Here is a 22,634-nt window from a genome sequence, read left to right on the forward strand (position 1 = left end):
ATCATCCATGTTGCCTTTTCTGAATGAGACTGTCAGCTTAATGCTGATGTGAGGTCAGAACTGTATTGTGGAACTATGCTCAGTGGAAATTAGGTTGAGATTCCTCAAATTCATTTTACTTAGAACCTTTAGAATTATCAGCCACATTAAGCACTGTATTTGGGGGAAATTACTTTGGTTTTAGTTATTACAAAATGCAAAAAACACTGTTTTAAGATGTTGATAAGATGAAACAGAGAAAAAAGAGTAACTATATTAATTGTGCAATTGTACATCTTTTGTTCACACAAAGATATGGCAACAGTATAACTGAAACGTACTTGTCTTACCTGGTGTGTTAATGGCAGCATTTACTTTGGCAACATCTTCTTTGAGTTTGCTGCAGTTGTCCTGCAATCCAAGTAGATTCTGGTTCAAATCTTTTATTTCTGCCAGCACTGCATTCGCCGTGTCATTTGCTTGTTTAGCTTTATCTTTAGCTGCTTGTATCTTGGTGCCGGCATCTATTGTTTCAAAGAAGTGTACACATCACTCAGTTGCAATTACTCACATTACATGACAGTATCAAAATAGATAAGGCTAGACTTGACAATATAGTTAACATTGAACAGAAAGGAGGCATTATAGGGCTGATTTTCTGAGTTTGTGCTGCCGGTGGGGAGCTTCGCCCACTTGAGGCACAGACCAGAAATTGTGGGTACACTGCCCATTGATTTTATGTCCATTCTCTCAATATGGTTAGAACACAAAGGAGAGGTGTGATCCTTTCTGATAGCAGATGAGACTTACAGATGATGATAATAGAATGTGACCAGTTTTTATCCTGAAAAAGACATCACTGTAGAAACATAAAGAACCACAGATCAGAAAGACTTACCATTGGGAATGGCATGGAGTTTCGCAAGAGTATCATTTAAGGCTTTCAGCAAGTTTTTGTTTTTTGTTGCACCATCCTTTAGCCTATTTTGTAAGTTATTCAAGTTATCTCCTTTTTCTGAAAGACAACAATCAAATTTCAAGAGATGGCATCTGTAGTGACATAGATTTCTTGATGTGAATAAATTATTTGTTTGTACATTTCTAACTGCCTATATTGAATATAGCAATTTCTTTGATACTTTTGAGTTATTCAAGCTATAGTTTAGTAGGTGGATGCACCATGTGGCTTAGTGATGAGCTATATGGATCAGGTAGGTTCCAATTTGATGCGTGGTCCATGCTGAGTTTGATCTCAACTGGGATTGGCAATGGAGGTGCTACAATTGGCTTCAGCGCCACTTAGATAAGAAATTGAAAAATCAGAGTGTTCCCATTTCTAATTACCATTCATTAACTCCTGCTGGAAAGTGTGCAACACTGGACATTGAGCGAGGATGGGGTTGGGTTAGGACAGAATTGAGCTGGACTGTGAATCCCAGCATAGTCAAACAGCCTACCAACAGTCACTATCTAGACTTTCAAATTAAGTATGGTCACTTGAACAAGGTATTGCAGTGACTGCTGGCACTCATGCCCCTGAATACATCAGTACATTGAGCAGAGTATAGAAAAATAAACACAACTCACTACGAAGCAAAGTTGACAGAGAAGTCAACTTACTTATTAGTTGAAAGACATATTTATTAAAAAAGTAAACTGCTTAGAAATTATAGGGTAGATATATTTTATTTCCTGGGCAAGGACCATAGCGTATTCTTCATTAATTAATCAATTTGCTTCTTCTGCCTAAAAGCAGTCATAACTCACACAGAAGGTGTTGGTCATTGACATATGGGATAATATTCAGTACCAGAAATGGTAGTCACCCTATCATATCAGATGTTAAATGTTACCAGATGCTGTAGACATTTACACATTTAATCTGGGCACAGTCTATGCATTAAAACAACAGAAATCTGGCAAGAGCAACCACTATAAGAAATTTTGCATTATAGACTGTTAGAAGAAATAATGGGTGGCATCACTGTATCAGTAATTTATTTCTCTCAGTTCTGAAGACCACTCCTGTTAGTAAGCTCTCACTCCCTATGAAGCATAGTGTGCTTTTATATGCTCAATACCTGGTAACGTAGCAAAGCTAGGGATTAAACAGAAACCCTTGTCACTAGCTAGCTCACTAGATAAGGACAAGAGTAGAAAAGTTGGAGAACTACAGACAATAGCAACAAAGGCTCTTCAAACACATCAGCAGTAAGAGAAAAACAAAAAACAAGAAAAAGCTTCAGTAATGGCCTAGCAATGTTGCAATCTCAGTACTACTCTCTAAACAATTTTAATGGGGCAGTAATTCCTCCCCAAACGCGTGAGTACGGAAGGGGTACTCACGCATCTGGCCGGAGGAAATGACGGTTTTCAACATGCACAGCGCATGCGCTGAAAACCGGCATTTCCTCTCCTCTAACCCAAGAGGTGAAGAGGCTAGCGCGTGCGCTGTAGGGGGCAGCGCGTGCGTCTTGGATTTCCTCTGTTTTGGGGGATTTGCGCATGTGTAAAGGCCTCCGGTCTTTAAGCTTGTAAAAAGCACACGTAAGTATTTATTTTTACAGGTAAGTGGTGTTTTAGTGCAATTTAGAATTTTTTTTCCACAGGTTTATTATTTTAAAGAATCTACAATAAGGTAAGTTTAGTTTTAGACCCTTTTTATTTTAAAATTTTTTTTTTTTTTAAATTATTGTTTAAATTATTTTTTTTAACTTATTTATACTTAATTTAATGATTGGGATGTTTTTTAAAATTTTATTTAGGCCTAGAAATTCAGTTGTTTGCGCCAGCCGCTAGCGCCTTAGGAGGAGGAGATGTGGGGCGCTGGGCGGCTAGCGGCCGGGTGCAGCGCGATCTGCGTCTCTCCCCAACTTCAGTAAAGATTTAGCGGCGGCGCAAAGCCTTTGCACGCGCTCAGCTGCGCGCGCAGATCCTGACGTCATTTCATCGTGCAACGCCCTTTGTGCGCCCCAAACCGGAAATTCAGTGGCGCCGGCCTATTGTGCGCCTGGCGCCCCTAGCGACTGGTAGAGCGGAACGGTTCCCAGTCGCTGCGGGGCGCGGGGGGCGCAAATTAAAGGGCACTCCTCCTGCAGTACATATGGCAGCCATTTTGCAACACTCCTTCTTTGTGAGAGACGAATCTTTGCAGAGAGACAAAGGTAGAGAGCTTTCTGGTTTAGCTCAACACTCGCACAGGTACTTGTGGCTTCAGGCCACAGCTTTGCACTTGTCTTTAACTTCAGTGTCAAAGCATTGATTGGAAACATATAATGGGGGCTGCAATGAGTGCAAACGTTGGCCTTCTCCATTGCATTCAAAGGGCTCAGAGACGCCGTGAGAGAGTGGCAGTCATGGCCAGACGGAGAAGGGGCAACAGGCGTCGGCTAAGGAGGCCTTACCCACCCAGGGTATACCGCCAGCAGTTCTCATATCTGAACATGTCTGAGGAGCAGTGTGTTCGGAGGCTGCGATTCCGAAGGGCGGTGGTCACTGAGATCTGCCACCTGCTTCGCGGAGATCTGCAGCCACAGCTGAGGAGCAGGACGTCTCTGTCGGTGGCAGTGAAGGTGACGGTGTCTCTCAACTTCGATGCCACCGGCTCCTTCCAATCCGCTGCTGGGGACATTTCCAACATCTCCCAGTTTGCCGTACATTGCTGCATTCGCCAGGTGACCAATGCCCTTTTCAGAAGCAGACGTCAGTTCATCTCCTTCTCCATGGCCGTTGTCAAGCAGCAACAGCGTGCAATGGGCTTTGCAGCATTAGCGGGCTTCCCCATGGTGCAGGGCGCCATTGACTGCACGCATGTGGCTTTGCGGGCACCTCTAGAGAATGCCGAGGATTACCGCAACCGGAAGGGCTACCATTCGCTCAACGTGCAGTTGGTGTGTGACCACAGGCAGATCATCCTAGCTGTCAATGCCCGCTTTCCAGGCAGCAGCCACGATGCCTTCATCCTGCGCCAGACTTCTGTGGCAGACATGTTCCAGGCCCAGCCTCGCCCACGAGGTTGGCTTCTCGGGGACAAAGGCTATCCTTTGTGCACCTGGCTGATGACCCAGCTCCGTGCGCCCAGCACCCCTGCTGAAGAGGGATACAATGACAGCCATCAAGCAACCAGGAACATCATTGAGCAAACAATCGGCGTCCTGAAGCAATGTTTCCGCTGTCTGGATCGTTCCGGAGGAGCCCTACAGTACTCGCCTGAGCGAGTCTCCCATTTCGTGGTCGTGTGCTGCATGCTGCACAACCTGGTTATCCGCAGGACTCAGCCACTGCCACCAGACATTGGAGGACCACCAGAGGAGGAGGAGGAGGAGGAGGAGGAGGAGGAGGAGGACCAGCACAGGAGGGAGGCAGAAAGTGCAAGGGCCGCCCGTCGGCGGCTTATTGCACGTCGGTTCTAGGCCCCCTCTCAGGGAATGGCTTGTGCCAAGGCACAAGATGAATGTAGCCGCTCCACAAGCCCTCAGCCGAGCAGGGCAACCAGGACTTCCAAAAGAAAGCATGGACAGTGCGATTTAAGAACATTTATTACTTTGATACCTCTGTGCCCTTCCCACATAACAAACTAATGGAGAGAAGCCCCCCCCCAAAAACACAAATCGAACAGTCTCGGCCTTTCAAAAAACACAAATCGACCAGTCTCGGCCTTTCAAAAAACACAAATACACCAGTCTCGGCCTTTACAAGTGAAACAAAACATTTGGCCACACCTTCTACTTTTTGCCCTGCGAGGGTGATGCCTTTCGCATCCGTGACTGGCCCCTGCCCGCCCTGCAGCTCCTCCTCAATGGGACCCCAGTGGCTGCAGCAAGGCTGGGGGAAGGCTGCTGAGGGTCAGATGGCGAGACGGCAGATGCCCTTAGGGGTCGGCCTGGACCAGCTCTGACCCTGGAGGGGCCGGCTGCTGACTGCTCCAACTCTGCCTGGGCGGCAGCAGTCTGTCCAGCGGCTGGTGGCAGCTGCAATGGAGGAGTGGCAGTGTCGGCTGCAGGAATGCTGCCAACCTGACAGATCACAGGTACTCCCTGGTCGCCTGAGACATTGGCACTCGCACGGGCCAGCACTGCAGCATGCGCAGCAAACTGCTGAAGCACAGACTGCTGGGCTGCTGCGGCGCGGCGAGTGCCCTGGTGATGCCTGGCCGATCCAGCGAGGGTGGCAGCAGTTAGTGCCCTTGTGGCCCTGGTCTGTGTCTGCATGACACCAGCCAGTGAATGGACGGCACGACTGAGCACTTGGCTAGAAGCCGCCTGTGCTGCCGCGAAGTCCTGCAGACTCCTGGCCTGTGCTGCCCCGAATTCCTGCACACTCCTTGACAGTGACTCTATGGAGTCAGGCATCCTTGCCACCGCAGCCATGAGCTCAGTGTGCCTGCGCTCAGCCTGGGCGGCCATTTCCTCTAGGAGCCGCACCTCCTCTGCGCTCACCGTAGCAGGACTGGAGGCCGCACTCACCCTCCGGGGAGAAGGCCGCCGAGCTTCCCCACCCCTCCCGCGTTGCTGCAGGCCGCTGGGCCCCGGAGCTTCACTCTCCTCCGACCCTTCCCCCCGGCTCCCCTCCAGGGAAGACGTGTCCCCATCATCGCCATGGGCTGCCTCGGCTGAGGGTGGCACTGATGGTCCGGCTTCCTCTTCCTCTTCCTCCGATTCACTCACAGTGCCAGGTTGAGGGCCCGCCTCCTCACCTGGCGATTCACCATCTGAAAGCAGGGAGGCACAAGAGTTGCTTTAGAGTGAGGACAGGGCGGCAGCGAGGGAGGCATGAGTGCTGCTATGCACTGCATTGGTTCGACAGTGCAAAGGATGCTGTTCTGAGGCACAAGTGGAAAGAGATAGGTCAAAAAGGTGATGCCCTTACCATTGGGGCCCAGAACAGGGTCGGCATCTCCACTGGCGACGGGGCCAATCAGCCAGCCTGACATAACGCGCTCCACACGCTGGTCCAGGTCGGAGAGCTGTTTGAGGTCAGGATGGCCTCCCCCGGTCTCACGCTGCTGCCTTCGGTTGTGCGCCACCTTGCCCTGCAAGAGAAAGGACGGCCTCTAAGTACAGTGTGAAGCCCTGATCTTGTCTGCACTGCCTCCCATGGTGGACTAGCCCTGACAGTGTGAAGCCCTGATCTGGGCTGTACTGCCTCCCATGGTCGAATAGCTTTTACAGTGTGTAAAGTGCTGAATGTGCAAGTGATTTTCATGACAGTCCCATAGCTGCTGGATGAGGGCTGGGCATTAGGGCTTTCAGGTCCCTTAGCCCATAAACTGAGGTGCACATGCAGTGATGAGGAGGACACTGGAAAGGGTACTCACCCTGACAATCCGAGTGAGGTCGTTGAACTTTTTTCGGCATTGCACAGGAGTCCTGGCAACCACGCTGTTGGAGGTCACCCTGTTTGACACCTCCCGCCAGGCTTTCCAATAGGCGCTGGGCCTCCTGCCACCTTCAGGGAACAGAACATCGCGCCTGCGCTCCACTGCACCAACCAGCACCCTCAGATCACCGTCGCTGAAGCGCTGCGCTCTCTCCCTGGCCTTCTCCATAGTCCTGGGCGTTGTACAGATCAAGCAGCAGTGGTCAGGCCTTGCTTCAGGGATGCAGTTTGCAGGGCGTGGCAGGCAAACAAATCCACCCTCCCCCTTTAAGAGCTCACCGGCGCCAGAGTGTCTGCCGTCAATCAGCAACTCGCCACACCTGCGCTGCGCCCGCCCTCGGGGGTTTCGCCCCGGGCCGCCGGCTTAGCGCCTAATGATAGTCGTGCATCGCCTGTTTTAGCACTGCAGCAACCTCTTGGGGCGATGCCACTGAATATCGGCGAAGGTGGCGCGAAGTTGCGCTGGGCGCAAACTTTAGCGGCCGCCCAGCTGTAGCGCCCCAAACGTGGCTATACTGAATTTCTAGGCCTTAAAGTTTAAGTAGTGTTTTGGGGTGCAGTACTTTTCATGAGTTTGACAGTTCTTACTCTCAAACTTATGAATGAAGTTTCCCCTCCCCTGATTGGCTGAACAGTGCTCACCTGATCCCAGCCGGCACATCGCACTAACTACGCCGCTGGGTCAGGTTAGCACAGCGCGCCGACATCAGAACCGGGCCACTGACAGGAAATCCACTGCGGGCCAGGTTTCAGATGTCGGCGCGCCGGGTAAGTGCACATCGGGGGCTTGCACGCGCGGCAAGCCCCCGACACCAAGTTCTGGGCCAATATGTATCACAGCAGTCAGAAACACTGAATGCTCAGTTTATCTGGGTAGCTAGAGGAAGCATGGTTAAATGGCTGGAAATGATGGGAAATCATGCATGTGACATTATCACATCATTATACATTAACTTGCATGCATTCACGTAGAGACTAGCAAGTGCACTCTACACCAGTCCACAATATGATTGGGAAATTGCAACGGGGCAAATCAGGGCAGAGATCTGGCATTACAGATCTCCACTCAATTTTTCTGATTGGGAATACTTGTTTTGTGCCCCAAGAAATGGCCATTCCCAATCAGAAATCTACCCCAATATGTAGGCTGTTCCAGGGTCTTCCTGGGGTGTCTGCAGTGCCCACCTATTAGGTGTCAGCTACAAATCCATTTTTCACCTGACTAAAATTTCTTTCATCTTTATGGACCATTCACAGAACAAAACCAGCACACATCTGGAAGTGCTTCTGGTGATATCACCCAAACAGCTTTGCAATTAACTGGTATTAACATATAATGCCAGCCAGTTTGTCTCTGTATGAGGGAATACACTACATAACAAAATTTGCACTTCCCAGACTGAATTATTTCTTTAAACAAACCCGATTTTAACCCCAGAGGTACTACAACAAAAGGACACAACAAAATAATAGCTTTAAACAATCTTGTTATGTTCTGTTTTGATTAGATATTGACCCCATAGCTATTACGACTATTAAGCTACACGTTAACATTTTTATCATATATGTCTCTTTCTAAGTACGAGTACAGATCTATTCTTAGCTTACCTTTTACATCTGCCCCCAATCGTTTGGCCTCATTCAACTGTCTAAAGCTTGTCTGTAGTGAGCTCTTGGCAGTTTCCTTCAAAGATCCATCTGGACCAGATGCCTGATTAAAGAAGCATAAAGCATGACAACTACCAGCACTTAAACAGTACAATATTTACAGGATTATGATCAAGTTGAAGCCACTGTCTAACAGGGCTGGATTTTCTCAGCCCCGAGGAGGCGGATATGGAGGCGAGACTGTCGGGAATGTTGCAGAATTTGCCAGGAGGCGGGAAGTCGTCCTGCCCCGGGTCCCATCTCCTTGGAGGCGGGAAGGGATTAAAGCCTATTAACAGCCTGTTAACAGGTAGTTAACAGGCAGAAAATAGGATTATCCCCATTTTTTGTGCTGAAGTGCAGGCTTCCCGACCTGGGGGAACCCTGCAGGGGTGTAGGAGGTGAGTAGGAGGTCTGCAGGGGTTGGAGGGGTCTGAAAATGCGATGTAGAGATGAGTGATGGGTGCAAGTGTGGAGTGCTAAGTATGTGAGGTGAGTCTAAAGTGTTAGAAAATGTTAACTTACCTTTGTTTCTACCTATGGCCTTCAGCTGCTGTGGAGCTGGAGTCCCCAACATCCCCATTGTAGAGATCACAGACTGGCTGTTGCATCCTCCGATCCAACAGCCAGCTGATTTCTGCAAAGTAGAAGGTTTGATGAGTTCTGAACACAGGGACTCATCAAACTACACAGAATGTCAGTGTTTGACAGCTTCACAGAGCTGTCAAACTATGACATTTTTTCTTTCAAAAGTTCTTGACAGATGACACGTAATACATTGACGTGCTCTGTCACTGACTTCCCCCTAATTGGCCTGCTGAGCCCGCCGGGTGGGCTTAACAAGGTCAATCAGGGGAAATTCCCGCTGATGGAGGTGGGACTGAAACCCGGCAAGCAGCAGTCCCGCCTCCAAAAGCTTCCCATTCAGAAAATCCAGCCCACAATGTCTCAGGGTGAATACACCTGATTTTGTTGGTGGCTCAGGAAAAAAAACTATTTTCATGTTTTGTAAGCACTCATGCGACAGGTCTACCATGACCGTGCATAACCAAAATCAAAATCTGTTCCTATGTGTGTCTATGGTTTTCTTTTTACTCTCTTTTTCTATCGAATCTCTTGTTCTCTTCCCTCTATCTCTATGTGTATTTATGGTTTATTTTCCCTATCCTTATGTGTATCTGTGGTTCTTTATCATTGTGTCTATCTCTGTTTGCTTCTCTCTCCTGTGTCTAAACTTCTCTCACTCTGTCTGAACTTCTGACTCTCCCTGTGTATTTGAATTTTCACTCTCTAACTGTGTGTCCATCGGAACAACTTTCTGGCTAAACTTTTCTCTCCAAACACCTTTTTTTCTCTCCTTATCTGAACTCTTTATGAATTTCTGTTTTTCTCTCTCTCTGAACTTCTCTCTTTCCTTCTTTGTCCGGGCACCACTTCTCTCCCTGGTTTTGTGCACAATTTCATTCAGAAGTAGATTCAGGTGAGCCGAGCAGCAAAGGAGTGACGTTGACAGCAGAAGCAGAGATCAGGAGCTTCGGGCCACAAGTCTGACTGCAAATTATGGCGGGCCTAATAATATTGTCCATTACTTCATCTGTAACATATGACTATTCATCCACATCTTATAATCATATGTAATCCAAACTGATTGCTCACATTAAGTGTGCAATGAGAAAGGGAATTCAGGACTTCAGGCTACTCAATTTGCCAATCAAACAAAATCTCTCCTATCTTGGATTTTACCTCATTTATGAACATGCTCTCAGTGGTATTTGTAACGACTGAGTTAGTGCATTCCAATGAAACTGTGTGCTATTTTAACACATTATTTAGCTACAACAGTGACCTCAGATTCACTGCTTCACTTGCTTTACCTGCTGCTATACTTGAAAAGGAAAAATTTGCAGGGCTGTGGGGAAAGAGCAGGAGAGTGGGACTAATTGGACAGCTCTTTCAAAGAAGGCATGATGGGCTGAATGGTCTCCTTCTGTCCTGTATGATTATATGATTCCACCAGCTGCTTTCCTGTTGATTTTTCTCCCAATGGTTGCTTCCTCATTATAATCCCACCATCCATTCTCCCTCTGGTTGAATATGCTGCTTCTCGCCCCTTTGCTTTTGATTGAAACCCACTGTTGCTGTTCCCTATACTACTCTAAGCAGGAGCCCACGGCTGTCCCATGGTGCTGGCTGCTTCTTACTTGTTGCTCTACTGGTTTAACACAGGAAAGGAGTAGGCCATTCAGCCCCTCGAGTCTACTCCACCATTCAACTAGATCATAGTTGATATATACCTCAACTGTTTAAACTTCGCAGACCTTGCGACTTGGGGGCTCCCAAGCTCTGTTGGGCTAATATATTTAATTTTGTTTGATTATTTTCATAAAGCATTATAGTAATGAAGAAATGAGTTATTGTAAAGTGGTTCATATTGGTACAATACAGTAATAATCAGAATTCATACAACACTTCCTCAGGGACAAGAGACACCCTTCCTCCTTACCAGTCTCACAGCTTGATTGGCTGTATCCTTGGCTTCTTTTGCTACTTTTTCAGCTTCATCAATTTTGTCTTTGATATTAGTATAAGCTTTGAAGGCTGCAGTTGCATTAAAAGACAAATTCTTGGCTTCAGCGAGGATGCTATTTTGTAGAGAAAAATATATTTGTAAACAACAGAAAACAAAAATATCAGCAATATCTATAACTTTGAACATTTTTATACTTGCCATGTTTTTAACAAAATGTTGAACATTTTGTTTTCTGTTAAGGGAGTTCTTCCCTCCAATTAATTAGTTGTATCAGATTTGATTTGGTTTTTTTTGTCTTTGCAGAGAAAAACCACATAGCTCTACAGAGGAGATGATGAGGCAGTTGGTCTGCTCCCAGGCCACCACCAGTGCCACTCCTTGACAGCCACCAGAAGGCATCTTTTCTGATAGAGACAGCCCAATCTGCTTGGCTACAATAGGGAGTTCAGCAAATTGGGAGCTCCAATCAGCATCCTTGTAACTCCATGGTACTGCACACCAATGTCAAATGCAGAAAATCATGGCAATACACAGCAGGTCTATCTGAAAAGAGGAAAATCAATGTTAACATTTCGGGTAGAGACTCTTCATTGGAACTTCAGGTCTGGTGAAAGATCTCTACCTGAACTGCTAAGCTGCTTTTTCTTTTTTTAGATGCTGTTGGACCTGTTGGGGTAGTTTTCCAATTTCATGCTATCAGTGAGGAATCTGGTCCGCCAGTAGCACATATCTTAAATTTGAATGTAATCTGGGCAGTGTTTTCCACCAATTAACCAATGATTAGAAAATTATGTACAATGCCAGTCTGAATTTCTGTTCTGCGCTATCGGTGAGTAAAGCTCCCCACTGGTAACCAAAGTCAGAAAATTACACCTACTATATATTTCCAGCACTTTGTTTTATTTTAATATCTAATAATATCTGTCTAAAACAGTCTCATTACGCTTTGCAAATATCTTTTAAATAATAAAGTGCTTCTTTTCCTTGAATTTCTTGCTACTGTGAGAATTTAATTAACCTGCACTGTTTCTTGGAAATATAAACTGATGATTTTCTCTCTATTAAGAATTTCAAACTGATTAGTTCTTTTCAAACTAATTTTGTAAAGAGATTTTTGTTCCTCCAACTCTGGCCTCTTGTGCATCTCCTCTCCTTCACCCCACCATTGGAATTCCCTCCCTAAATATTTCCATCTCTCCCTCCTCCTTTAAGATCCTCCTTAAAATCTACCTCATTGGCCAAGTTGTTAGTCACCTCTCTCAATTTCGCCTTCTTTGGCTTAGCATCCATTTTTATCTGATTACATTTCTCTGAAGCACCTTGACACAATTTTTGCATGTTAAAGGCAAATGCAAGTTGCTGTTGTTAACTTACCCATCCAGGATTCCAGATGAGTCATTCAGTTCTGCAGCGTGATATTCTGCTTGGAGGACTAGTCCTGGAAGTTTCTCATCATGAATGCCAGCCGCCAGTTCATCCATTTTGTCTTTTAGCTCTGTAGTTAATGAATCTAGATGTTTTTGCTCTTCTAGTTCCTGTGAAGCAAAAGAGAAATGTGCTTAATATAAACAATAGCATAATCAGTTGTCACTTTTACTCACTGTTTTTCTATGTGCATGAACCATCCAGATATATTTCGCCACCAAAATTAAGTCAAAATGTACAGTGACAGCTACAACATGAGTAAAATACTTGAGGCTTACAGGAGGCAATGTATACTTCACTGATTTAAAAGGTCTGTTCTGTCAGCTGACCTAAAGCAGCTTTAGAAGAGTCAAAGTAAACCTTTTTTTATCTCTGGTATCTAAATAGAAATCACTTTTATGCATGGTATGACCATAGATGGTGATTTGATAGAGGTGTACCAGATTATGGCAGGTTTGAATAGGCCAGACGGGGAAAGGCTGTTCCCACTAGTTAATGGTACAAGGTCAAGGGGACACACATTTAAGGTTTTGGGCAAGAGATACAGGGGGGATGTGAGGAAAAACTTTTTTACGCAGCGAGTGTTGAGGACCTGGAACTCACTGCCGACAGAAGTGGTGGAAGCGGAGACACTCAATGGAGAATGGATAGGCACTTGAGGGAAATAAACTTGCAGGGCTACGGGGATAGAGCGGGGGAATGGGACTGACCAGATTGCTCTGCAGAGAGCCGGCGCGGACTCGATGGGCCAAATGGCCTCCTTCTGTGCCATTATGACAATGTAACCCCTTCACGGTTCTTTAGATATATGTGAGATGTGGTCTCTGTTGTAGACAGTATTCTATAGTCCAGTAAGGAGATCACCACTACAATGGCTTAATTCTAACTATCTTACTTTATAGTTTTAACATCAGACAGTATAAGAAGATTACAGGTCAATGAACTAAATTAGACATTTGCATACATTAGAATGACTCTAGACATAATAAACATACATTCTCCATTTACATGGATTCAAAGGACTGTCCCTGTGTCCAAATTCGAGTGCACTCTTTCGTTGGCGCGCTTAAGTTGGAGCTCATGGTATGTATAATGTCTGCAAGGCTTACGACTCCGAACCCCTTCGTTGAATTCTCTTCACGATCACTGAATCCCACTTTGAGTTCTGGATGCAGAGCACACAGCAGCCGCTGGAGTTGGTGACTCTCTCTCTCTCTCTCTGCAGCTTTTCCAAGTAGCTCCCCATCAGCACAAGGCAAGCAGCTCTCCCCAGACCTCTGCCTTGCAGATCTGGGTTCAGACGACGATCCCCCGGTACTGGTGACTTGCAGCCAGCCAGTTCAGGATGCAGTGCTACTAATACGAAGGGCGGCGGCCGAGTTTGGAAGCCCGGGACGGGATGCGGCAGCCATTTGCCTCCTGAGCCCTCTTTTCAGAGCTCCTGCCCTCTTCTCTTCCAGTCGCTCTCTGCAGCTTTTCCCACTCGAAAAACCCGACTCCACCCCTTCCTCCTGAGGTTTCTGCCTGGAGACAGCACAGCCTCACTGTCTGCAACAGTTGATACTGGTGCAGAATTATGGAAAGTCTGCTCTTAGTCACATTGTGTCCTTAAAAGCTCTTGCCGTACCTTCACATGGCAACTTTAACCCAGGGATTTATAACAATGATAATACAGTGTCTAAGTTAAAGATTGATAACCATACTTAGCATACATAACATTTCCAGTTGGTATTACACACCCCCCCTACCAAATATAGGCATGTCCCCATGACTAATGAACTTTACACATAAGTGGTTGCATGCTTCCCAACCATGTATAAAGGGAGGTAACATATCGAACCGTAGGGGCTATCATTACACTTGGCACTCCTAGTCACTTTGCATGTGAAACAGAGGAGCAACTCTTTTAGGTAAAGTCTTTCTCTGGACACAACGTGCACAGAACTTGCAGAACTCCTCAACCGCAGACTTCATACGCGGCCAATAGAATCTGTCCTTGACCATCCCATAGGTCTTATTTACTCCCAGATGACCTGCGTCATCATGCAAAGACTTCATCACTATTTCCCTGTACTTTTCAGGCAGGACCAACTGTGAATGACATGGTTTAGTGGGTGGGTGAGTGATTCTACACAACACTCCCTCTTTAATTTCCAAGCGGTCCCATTCTCTTAGGAGCAGATGACAGTCAGGATGTTTTGATTTGTCGACCTGTGTAATATCACCCAGACGGAGAGCTGAAAACACCTCATGAATACAGGGATCCTCCTGTTGTACTTTGGATCTTTCAGATGAACACAACATGGGTAAGTTTTGTACATCCAAACTGGAAAGGTTGCAAAATGCCTGGGGAACAGCATGCATTGACGCTCCCAAGTGGTCAATCTCTTGGGCATGAAATGAATTCTTTGGTCCAGATACCACGGACATCTGACACATTACTTTCACATCTGCTGAAGCAACATCTTTCCACTCTGGTTTCTGGTAGTGTGGGCGACGAGACAGAGCATCTGCGTCAATGTTCTGTTGGTAATTACGTGGTGGCCCTCGGCGGCGAGGGTTGTAGCGACGGCAACGATTTCGGTCCGCGGCATATCGGCTTCCTTGAACTGGAACTCCACCTGGACCAGTGACGTTTGCCGCCTCTGCACCCTTTTCACCTTCCACTACGTCAAACTCCACAGTTTCACCGTCACCAACACTGCGTAGATACTTCCGTGGGTTATTCTTCTTTATGGCAGTCTGATGTACAAATACATCTTCCTTTGTATCATTCCTGTTGATGAGTCCATAGCCATTTCGTACGTTGAACCACTTTACTGTTCCAAGAACCTTTGTTGCGATGACTTTCTTCTCCCCTCGTCTATTATTGCACTTAGCGGAACGTGTCTTAACTACAGGGACAGCAGGCCGTTCCGTTACTGTGCCCCTTTTGTAGTTTCCCGACTTCTTGGTAAGTTTGATGAGACGGTCGTTTACTTTTTTTAGATTTTCCTCACCTCTACATTCTCGCTTGAAATGTCCATCCTTTCCACAGTTATAACAAAAGACTCCAGGTCTATCTCCTTCATGGGGATATCCTTTAGAGGAATCATTCATTTTGCTGTTAGACTTCGCAGGGTGTTCAACCTTTTGCACCCGTGCGTCATCCCTTTCTGTGTTGGGCTTAGACCGAAAATATGCCATCTCGGCTCTCATGACATTTATTTCCTTCTTCAGCTGTTCCATCTCAGGGTTGACATCACCCTTAGGAGTAGGAACTGTAACAGGAGTCACAAGCTTGGACATCACAGCACTCGTTGCTACATTCTGGGCCTGAAGCATATCCTCCTCCTCTCTGACTTCCCTTAGCAGCTCAGTGAAGGTAGGTGGATCTCGCAACTTATGGGTCATGCGTATGCGAAGAGCAGTCACGTCTTCGAGCAATGCACCTCGCACAACCTGTTCAATGCGGAACCGATTCATTTCAGGCAACTCAATCCCTCTTTTCCGTAACATACAATGCAGCAGTTTGTCTATTCTCAGCAGATAACTGGACAGCTTCTCTCCCTCACACTGGAATGTGCTTCTGAATCTGACCATCAAATCTGAAATGGTTTCAGTAGTTCCAAAGGCAGTTTCTAGAGCCTGCATGTAGTCAAAGGAAGTAGCAGAGGTGTTCTGCGCCTTTAAGAATCTTACAATGTCAGCAGCAGGACCCTTAAGGCTTTCTACTATTCTCTGCCTCTTCACATTGTCACTGCACTGCCATTCCTCTAGCAGAGACAGGGTCTGCTCAGCCCAGGCGTCGTACTCCTCTTCCCCACTGGGAGTTGGTCTCACTCCTGAGAACATACGGAGCTTACAGTATCCCTGAGCCTCGAAGGGCAGATTGGTGCATTTATCCACCAGAGAACTAATGTCACTGACCAACTGAGTGTTCATATCCAGGGCCGAAGGACCTATCAGACCTTTGACATCAGCAACAGTCTTTCCTTCTTGTCTCAAGAATGACAACAACTTGGTCTGAAACCCTTCTTCTTCCTTAATAGTAATAGGGACAAACTGAACTGGCCAGGGACCAGCCTCTTCAGAAAGCCCAACTGCCTCAGGTAAACCATGACCTCTCAGGTTCTCTGATGTCTGGATCAACACAAACTGCTTCTTGGTAGCTGTATCCAAGCAGCGCTCAACTATCCTAACCTTTCCAAAGGCTTTGACACAATTCAGAGCCCTTAGCAAGACATCATTAGGGTCATCGTTAGCAACACCATTCAGTACAATGGCATGGGTAGTAGCTATCTGCTTCCGCTTGCACCAAGCTTCAATCTCAATAACATCCATCTTTTATGCTCAAACAGCCCAGTAGAAACCACAAACCACACTCTTAGCAATGAGCATTCAATACTGTTAGTTTACTGACATAAATAGACCACAATCCTGGACGAGCCCCCAAAATGTAACCCCTTCACGGTTCTTTAGATATATGTGAGATGTGGTCTCTGTTGTAGACAGTATTCTATAGTCCAGTAAGGAGATCACTACTGCAATGGCTTAATTCTAACTATCTTACTTTATAGTTTTAACATCAGACAGTATAAGAAGATTACAGGTCAATGAACTAAATTAGACATTTGCATACATTAGAATGACTCTAGACATAATAAACATACATTCTCCATTTACATGGATTCAAAGGACTGTCCCTGTGTCCAAATTCGAGTGCACTCTTTCGTTGGCACGCTTAAGTTGGAGCTCATGGTATGTATAATGTCTGCAAGACTTACGACTCCGAACCCCTTCGTTGAATTCTCTTCACGATCACTGAATCCCACTTTGAGTTCTGGATGCAGAGCACACAGCAGCCGCTGGAGTTGGTGACTCTCTCTCTCTCTCTCTGCAGCTTTTCCAAGTAGCTCCCCATCAGCACGAGGCAAGCAGCTCTCCCCAGACCTCTGCCTTGCAGATCTGGGTTCAGACGACGATCCCCCGGTACTGGTGACTTGCAGCCAGCCAGTTCAGGATGCAGTGCTACTAATACGAAGGGCGGCGGCCGAGTTTGGAAGCCCGGGACGGGATGCGGCAGCCATTTGCCTCCTGAGCCCTCTTTTCAGAGCTCCTGCCCTCTTCTCTTCCAGTCGCTCTCTGCAGCTTTTCCCGCTCGAAAAACCCGACTCCACCCCTTCCTCCTGAGGTTTCTGCCTGGAGACAGCGCAGCCTCACTGTCTGCAACAGTTGATACTGGTGCAGAATTATGGAAAGTCTGCTCTTAGTCACATTGTGCCCTTAAAAGTTCTTGCCGTACCTTCACATGGCAACTTTAACCCAGGGATTTATAACAATGATAATACAGTGTCTAAGTTAAAGATTGATAACCATACTTAGCGTACATAACATTTCCAGTGGGTATTACATTATATGGGGGAAAAATTCAGTATCGCCCGATTATCGGCCGGGCGCCAGTTTAGCGCCTGGCGCTAATTATCGCCTCCAACTGCAAACTTGGCTTTTATCGTCCCTGGAGGTGATTGGAGCACTAAATCAGGCGCTGCACACCTGTCTTAAGATGCAAAGGCTGAGGAGCGAGGCGCTAACTCAGAGCGCTGGCGAAGCTCATGTAATGTCAGTCAGCGGTGGAACACAGACACACTGTCACCGGCCAGTTTAAAGGGGATTGGGTCGATCTTGCTCTCCATCTCGCCCTACTCATTGCAGCCTTGAATCTCGGCATGGAGAGACCTGTACATCAAATCTGTTGGAAAGAACAAAGGAGAGGCCCAGGGAAAAAGCTCAGAGTGCAGCCCCCATATTCTCTTTTAAATCGATGCAAGGATGGTCAAATCAGAAAGAACCTGCAAAGTGCTGCTCAGTACCCAAAACTCCTCAACACAGCTTTGAATATCTCCTGCAGTCTCTCTCTCTCACTCAGAATGCGTGGTGCAAAAATTTCGCCGACAAAAAAAGGCAGGAAGCGGTCGCCTTTAAATAGCACTCCCCTAGTCCCTTCCCAACTGCAAAACGCTCCACTCAACCTGTCGTTGCTAGCGGCAGGCGGTAAGTCAGGGGGCGCCACTCAATATCCAGTCCGGGGCGCTACCAGGGCGTTGCACACTCGACTGACATCACTATCTGCCGGCGCAGGAGATCGTGGCAGTAGTGTTTAGCGCCACCGCAAAATGTCTAGTTAATTTCGTGAGCGGCGCAAACATCGCCACACACGAGCGCTAGTTGCTTTGTGCCCCATTAGCGCCCTCTTAAGGCACTAACGGGAGGCGCAAACCAACTGAATTTTTCCCCCTATGTCTCTGACTCTAGACTTGTTACCTCATTGAATTTGACATGGAATACAAATCCCTGGTCTTTGCTTCACAAAAGATAGATCGCCAACAAACGAGCACTATATTCTACTGAGTTATAGAAAGAGATCATAAAAAAGAGTTGTGCATCAGTCTGTACAGTATTTTGAAGTTATTCCTTGTTACCATGTTTATAGTTTAGAACTGCAAGTTAGAGGGATCTAGAAGCAGATATTTTGTGTGGGCCTCCCCAAGATGTGACATGAATGAAGAATGATACAGACAATCTGGTACAAGTCAATGCAGGGTTCTGAGTCATAATATTCAGTGGGTAAAATGATCTCATATCCTACTGAAAGTTAAGCAAATTGGCCCTGAATGTGTGGTCAGCAGCGAAGCGAAGGTGTTCGCCGCTGGCCCCAAAGTACGCTTTGCACAAGGATCTCGCGATCCCTGTGTCGCGAACTTTGGGTTTTCTGACCTTCAAATCAAATCAACGGAAGTTAGTGGGAATCCCCTACTGTGAACTGCTGTGACATCAACAGGCTGTCTAAGCAGCCAGTCAAAATGCAGAATTCTCACAGACAGCAAACAAGAAGGTTACTAAGCTCTTAAAATTATAACTTTTTAAAAATGTTAGAGAGCAAAACAAAGATTGGGGCTCTCATATGGGGAAAAGCCAAACCTGAAATAAAGATGGACAAACTTGAAAAAAATAATTTTAAAACTTTTTGAAAAGCTTCTGAAAATTGTTAATTTTTATTAAAATGGACAAATTTCACACTGCACAACATTGAAATTAGTTTTCCAGGCCCTTAACATTTGTTTAGTAGTCAACACGCTGTCAAGACCTCAGTTACACCTAATTCCTTTGGGTCTAACTTTTAGTGGGGGATTTAGCAGCGTGCTTACTGTGGAAGAGCCAAAGTTTTCATCAGTTTCAATCATTTGGGTGATTATACAGATTGACGGCTCGGGGGTGGGGGTGGGGGGGAGCGCACAGCGCAGCCTGTTTCGGAGCTGTCAATGGCTGACCGCAACTTCGGGATTTCCGCATGTGCCTGTGCCAAATCCCGAAGTTGCGGTCGGTTTCAAAGGTGGAATGACAGCTGAGAGTTCGCCATCATCCCAACCGCAAATTCCAGGTCTTTATCTTATCTCCAACTGACCGATGATGCGAAATTTCTGGATATTCTCCCCTACCTTGTTTATATTATGCACACATAATAACTATGCTTTGCCATTAAATGGCGGAGCAAGCTCGAAGGGCCGAATGGCCTACTCCTGCTCCTATTTCTTATGTTCTTATTACACAGCGAAGTTGCATTTATCATTATTAATTTTTCTTTAAACATTTTTTTTACTTACATCTAATCTCAAAGAGACTGCTTCCAAAAGTCGTTTGGCTTCAGCTACAAGATTATGGCCTTCCTTAAGTACATCTTCTGTAACCTTTTTACCACCTTCAACTGCCTGTTTCCTTTTCTGAATTTAAATAAAAATGAAGGAATCAACTCTTACAATATGAGCAAATACTCTTATGTTTAATTTTTTTAATAAATTTCAGAGCAGTAAGACCTTTCATACATGGAACCAGTAACTACTGCAGTTGGAAAACAACACTTTGCATCACAAAAATGTAGTAGTTCCATTCTTCAAACTCTCCAGTCTCTCAAAACAACACAAATAAATGATGTGCCACATTTAGTAAGATAGATTGATTGGAATTGTCAGAATTTATCTAACTTTTAACCTTCTACAGGTATCAGAAAGAAGATACTTCTAAAATTACTTGGCTGCATTCAAAACTCAGTTCTACAAAGGAGACCAAATTATTTAACTATTCCTAAGCGCTTTGCTAGAAATCTAAGAGTAGGTGCTTAAAGTCATTACAAAGCCCCAAAAAGGCACATTGTAACTGGATATCTGTAGATGCATCGCCAGTACCCAGATATCACCAGTCCTTTATCTGTAAAGATCATGTGCCCATTTCTGAACTCCCATTACTCCGCCAGACATTCAGAAAAAAATAATGCTTTTTTTTCCAAGAATGAGAAACACTGATTGCCATGATGCAGGAAATTAATGACAGGACAGCAGAAATTACATCATATATGCACTGCACCATTTTTTCAAAAGGGCCAATGCATCCAGATCAAATTGATCTAAAGTAGCTCCAATACTGGTCCTTACAAATAGATCTAAAGAGAGGGATTCTCCTCTATGGGATGGAATTCTGGTAGAACAGGACTTCTGCCCAACCCTTCATATCCACCCCAGCCCTGGCCATTTTCCAGGCTCAGGGCTCATTGCGAGTGGACGGCGGGCTCCTGAAGAGATTCCTGCAATCAAGAGTGACCCGCCAGTGCCAGCAGGGAAACTCTGGTGGTGCTGCAGTGGGGACAACTGTGGACCTGTAGCCCAGTAAAGGGTTTGATACCTTCAGGAGACAAGCAGAAGAGGAGAGCATTGTAGGAGGGAAAAATAAAAGTCTAAATGAATCAGTATGTAGCACTTTGTCACAACAGAAACTTGCATTTATTTACTGCCCCAAAATGCTTTACAGGGGGAGAAAAAAATAGATAAGGGTATGGATACCAAGCTATGGAGGATTAGAATAGGTAACCAAAACCTTGGTTGAAATGATGGGATTGGAGAAGGTATCTATAGTGCGAGAGAGAAGTGCACAGATGGGAGGGGTTTAGGAAGGGAATAGGACCAAGGTGATTGAAATAATTGTTTACCTCCAATGCAGTCATGTTTTTTTGATTAACAGCAGACAGGCGATTAGTCTTTTCAATTTTTCCTTGTGCTTCTTTTAATAGCTCTTGGGCTTCTTCAAATTTGTCTTTGTAATCAGCTATTTTGTTCATGACTTCATCCTTCAGCCCTTGAGTGGTCTTATGGGGATCACTAAACATCTTTTTCATCCTCTCCAAAAGTAAAATGGCAGCACTGAAGTTCAAAACCATTAAGATATTAGGACAATTAAAAAAGTTTGTACTTTATGAAACAAGCATATTAAGAGCTGATTTCCTGACCCTTGCACCAGGAAATGCACATTTTCCCCAGGTGCAAAGATGGTTTTGCTAGGTTATTGCCCATTTTATGTTGCCCTAGAATTTCCACAGTTTCCCAATGGAGGTGGGCGGTGGATCTGTGACTTCAGCGGGTGCAGGCCCAGCACTGAAATGTAAATTAGATGGAAAGAGGTCTTTCTGCCCTTCCCACCTCATTTTTTCTGCTGCAATGCTTGCTGGATATCCAAACACAGAGACATCCAGTGAAACATGGTCTGCCCCTGGATTCCTGCCAAACATAGGGTCTGTGGGTGTCTTGTGGTCAGACAAAATACAGGAAGATAAGTGGCATTTTCTATGTACTCCGCCCCCCACCCCAACTCTCGGATGTTTTCAGGGAATGCTTCAGAGAGCTTTCTACCACCCTAAAACCCCCAATCCCTGTCCCTTCTGTCAACATAGGCCATGGCAGGGAGGGCAGGCCTGTACCAGGGGTGACCCCAGAGCATGTTAATGGCCGGTGATAGGAAATATCGGCAATGCTGGGCTTGGATAGAAGCAGTGCACTTCTCCGAGGTGAGGGTAAGGGGAGTTGCTAGGAAAATTGGCCGCTTGAATTGTATTTCAGTGCTAACCAGATCTTTGCAGTATCCCAGAAATTTCCCATCATAGAGCAATTAATTAATTTCACAAATCACAAGATAATTACAGGTGCGGAAGGCGATTTGGCCAATTTTAATTCATCCACCTAAATGGACTCGGCAATCCCCCACTGCATCTAATTCATTTCTTAAATGATTCCAAGGTTTTTACGTCCACTACTTTATGTGGAAGTTCATTCCAAGTGTTGATTGTTTGCCATGTGAAGAATTATCCCTTGATAGCAGTCTTAAATTTACCTTTTACTAGATTGAACCCATGTCCCTTACCCTACTCTGAAAATGTAATTTAAAGTAATAGAAGAAGATAGGAGCAGGAGTAGGCCATTCGGCCCTTCGAGCCTGCTCCGCCATTCAACGAGATCATGGCTGATCATCCAAACCCTAGCACCCGGTCCCTACACCGACAGCCATCCCACCCAAGCCCTATCCCCGTAACCCCGTAACCCCACGTATTTAATCCCCCCTAACACTAAGGGCCAATTTTTATCATGGCCAATCAACCTAACCCGCACATCTTTGGACTGTGGGAGGAAACCGGAGCACCCGGAGGAAACCCACGCAAACACGGGAGAATGTGCAAACTCCACACAGACAGTCACCCGAGGCCGGACTTGAACCCGGGTCCCTGGCGCTGTGAGGCAACAGTGCTAACCACTATGCCACCGTGCTGCCCTTTGGAACCGTAATGTTCCAAATTTACTTTTTTTCATTATTTTAA

At 45.8% G+C, this 22,634-nt stretch overlaps 1 protein-coding gene across 2 annotated transcripts in view; it reads right to left on the reverse strand.

The window, feature by feature from the left end:
- Positions 1-22,634, reverse strand: part of lama2 (laminin, alpha 2) — a 600,632-nt gene that overhangs the window by 75,325 nt on the left and 502,673 nt on the right. For both annotated transcript variants that reach the window (XM_085997158.1, XM_085997157.1), the window contains 7 exons: positions 20,979-21,189; positions 19,603-19,719; positions 11,909-12,069; positions 10,508-10,646; positions 7,966-8,068; positions 878-994; positions 330-503 (listed from right to left, as the gene is read on the reverse strand). In XM_085997158.1, coding sequence (XP_085853284.1) covers positions 330-503; positions 878-994; positions 7,966-8,068; positions 10,508-10,646; positions 11,909-12,069; positions 19,603-19,719; positions 20,979-21,189 — 1,022 coding nt within the window. The remainder of the gene's footprint in view (positions 1-329; positions 504-877; positions 995-7,965; positions 8,069-10,507; positions 10,647-11,908; positions 12,070-19,602; positions 19,720-20,978; positions 21,190-22,634) is intronic.

Source organism: Somniosus microcephalus, chromosome 9, assembly GCF_052327205.1.
Source record: "Somniosus microcephalus isolate GS21.2 chromosome 9, FLI_Smic_1.0, whole genome shotgun sequence".
Classification (NCBI taxonomy): Eukaryota; Metazoa; Chordata; class Chondrichthyes; order Squaliformes; family Somniosidae; genus Somniosus; species Somniosus microcephalus.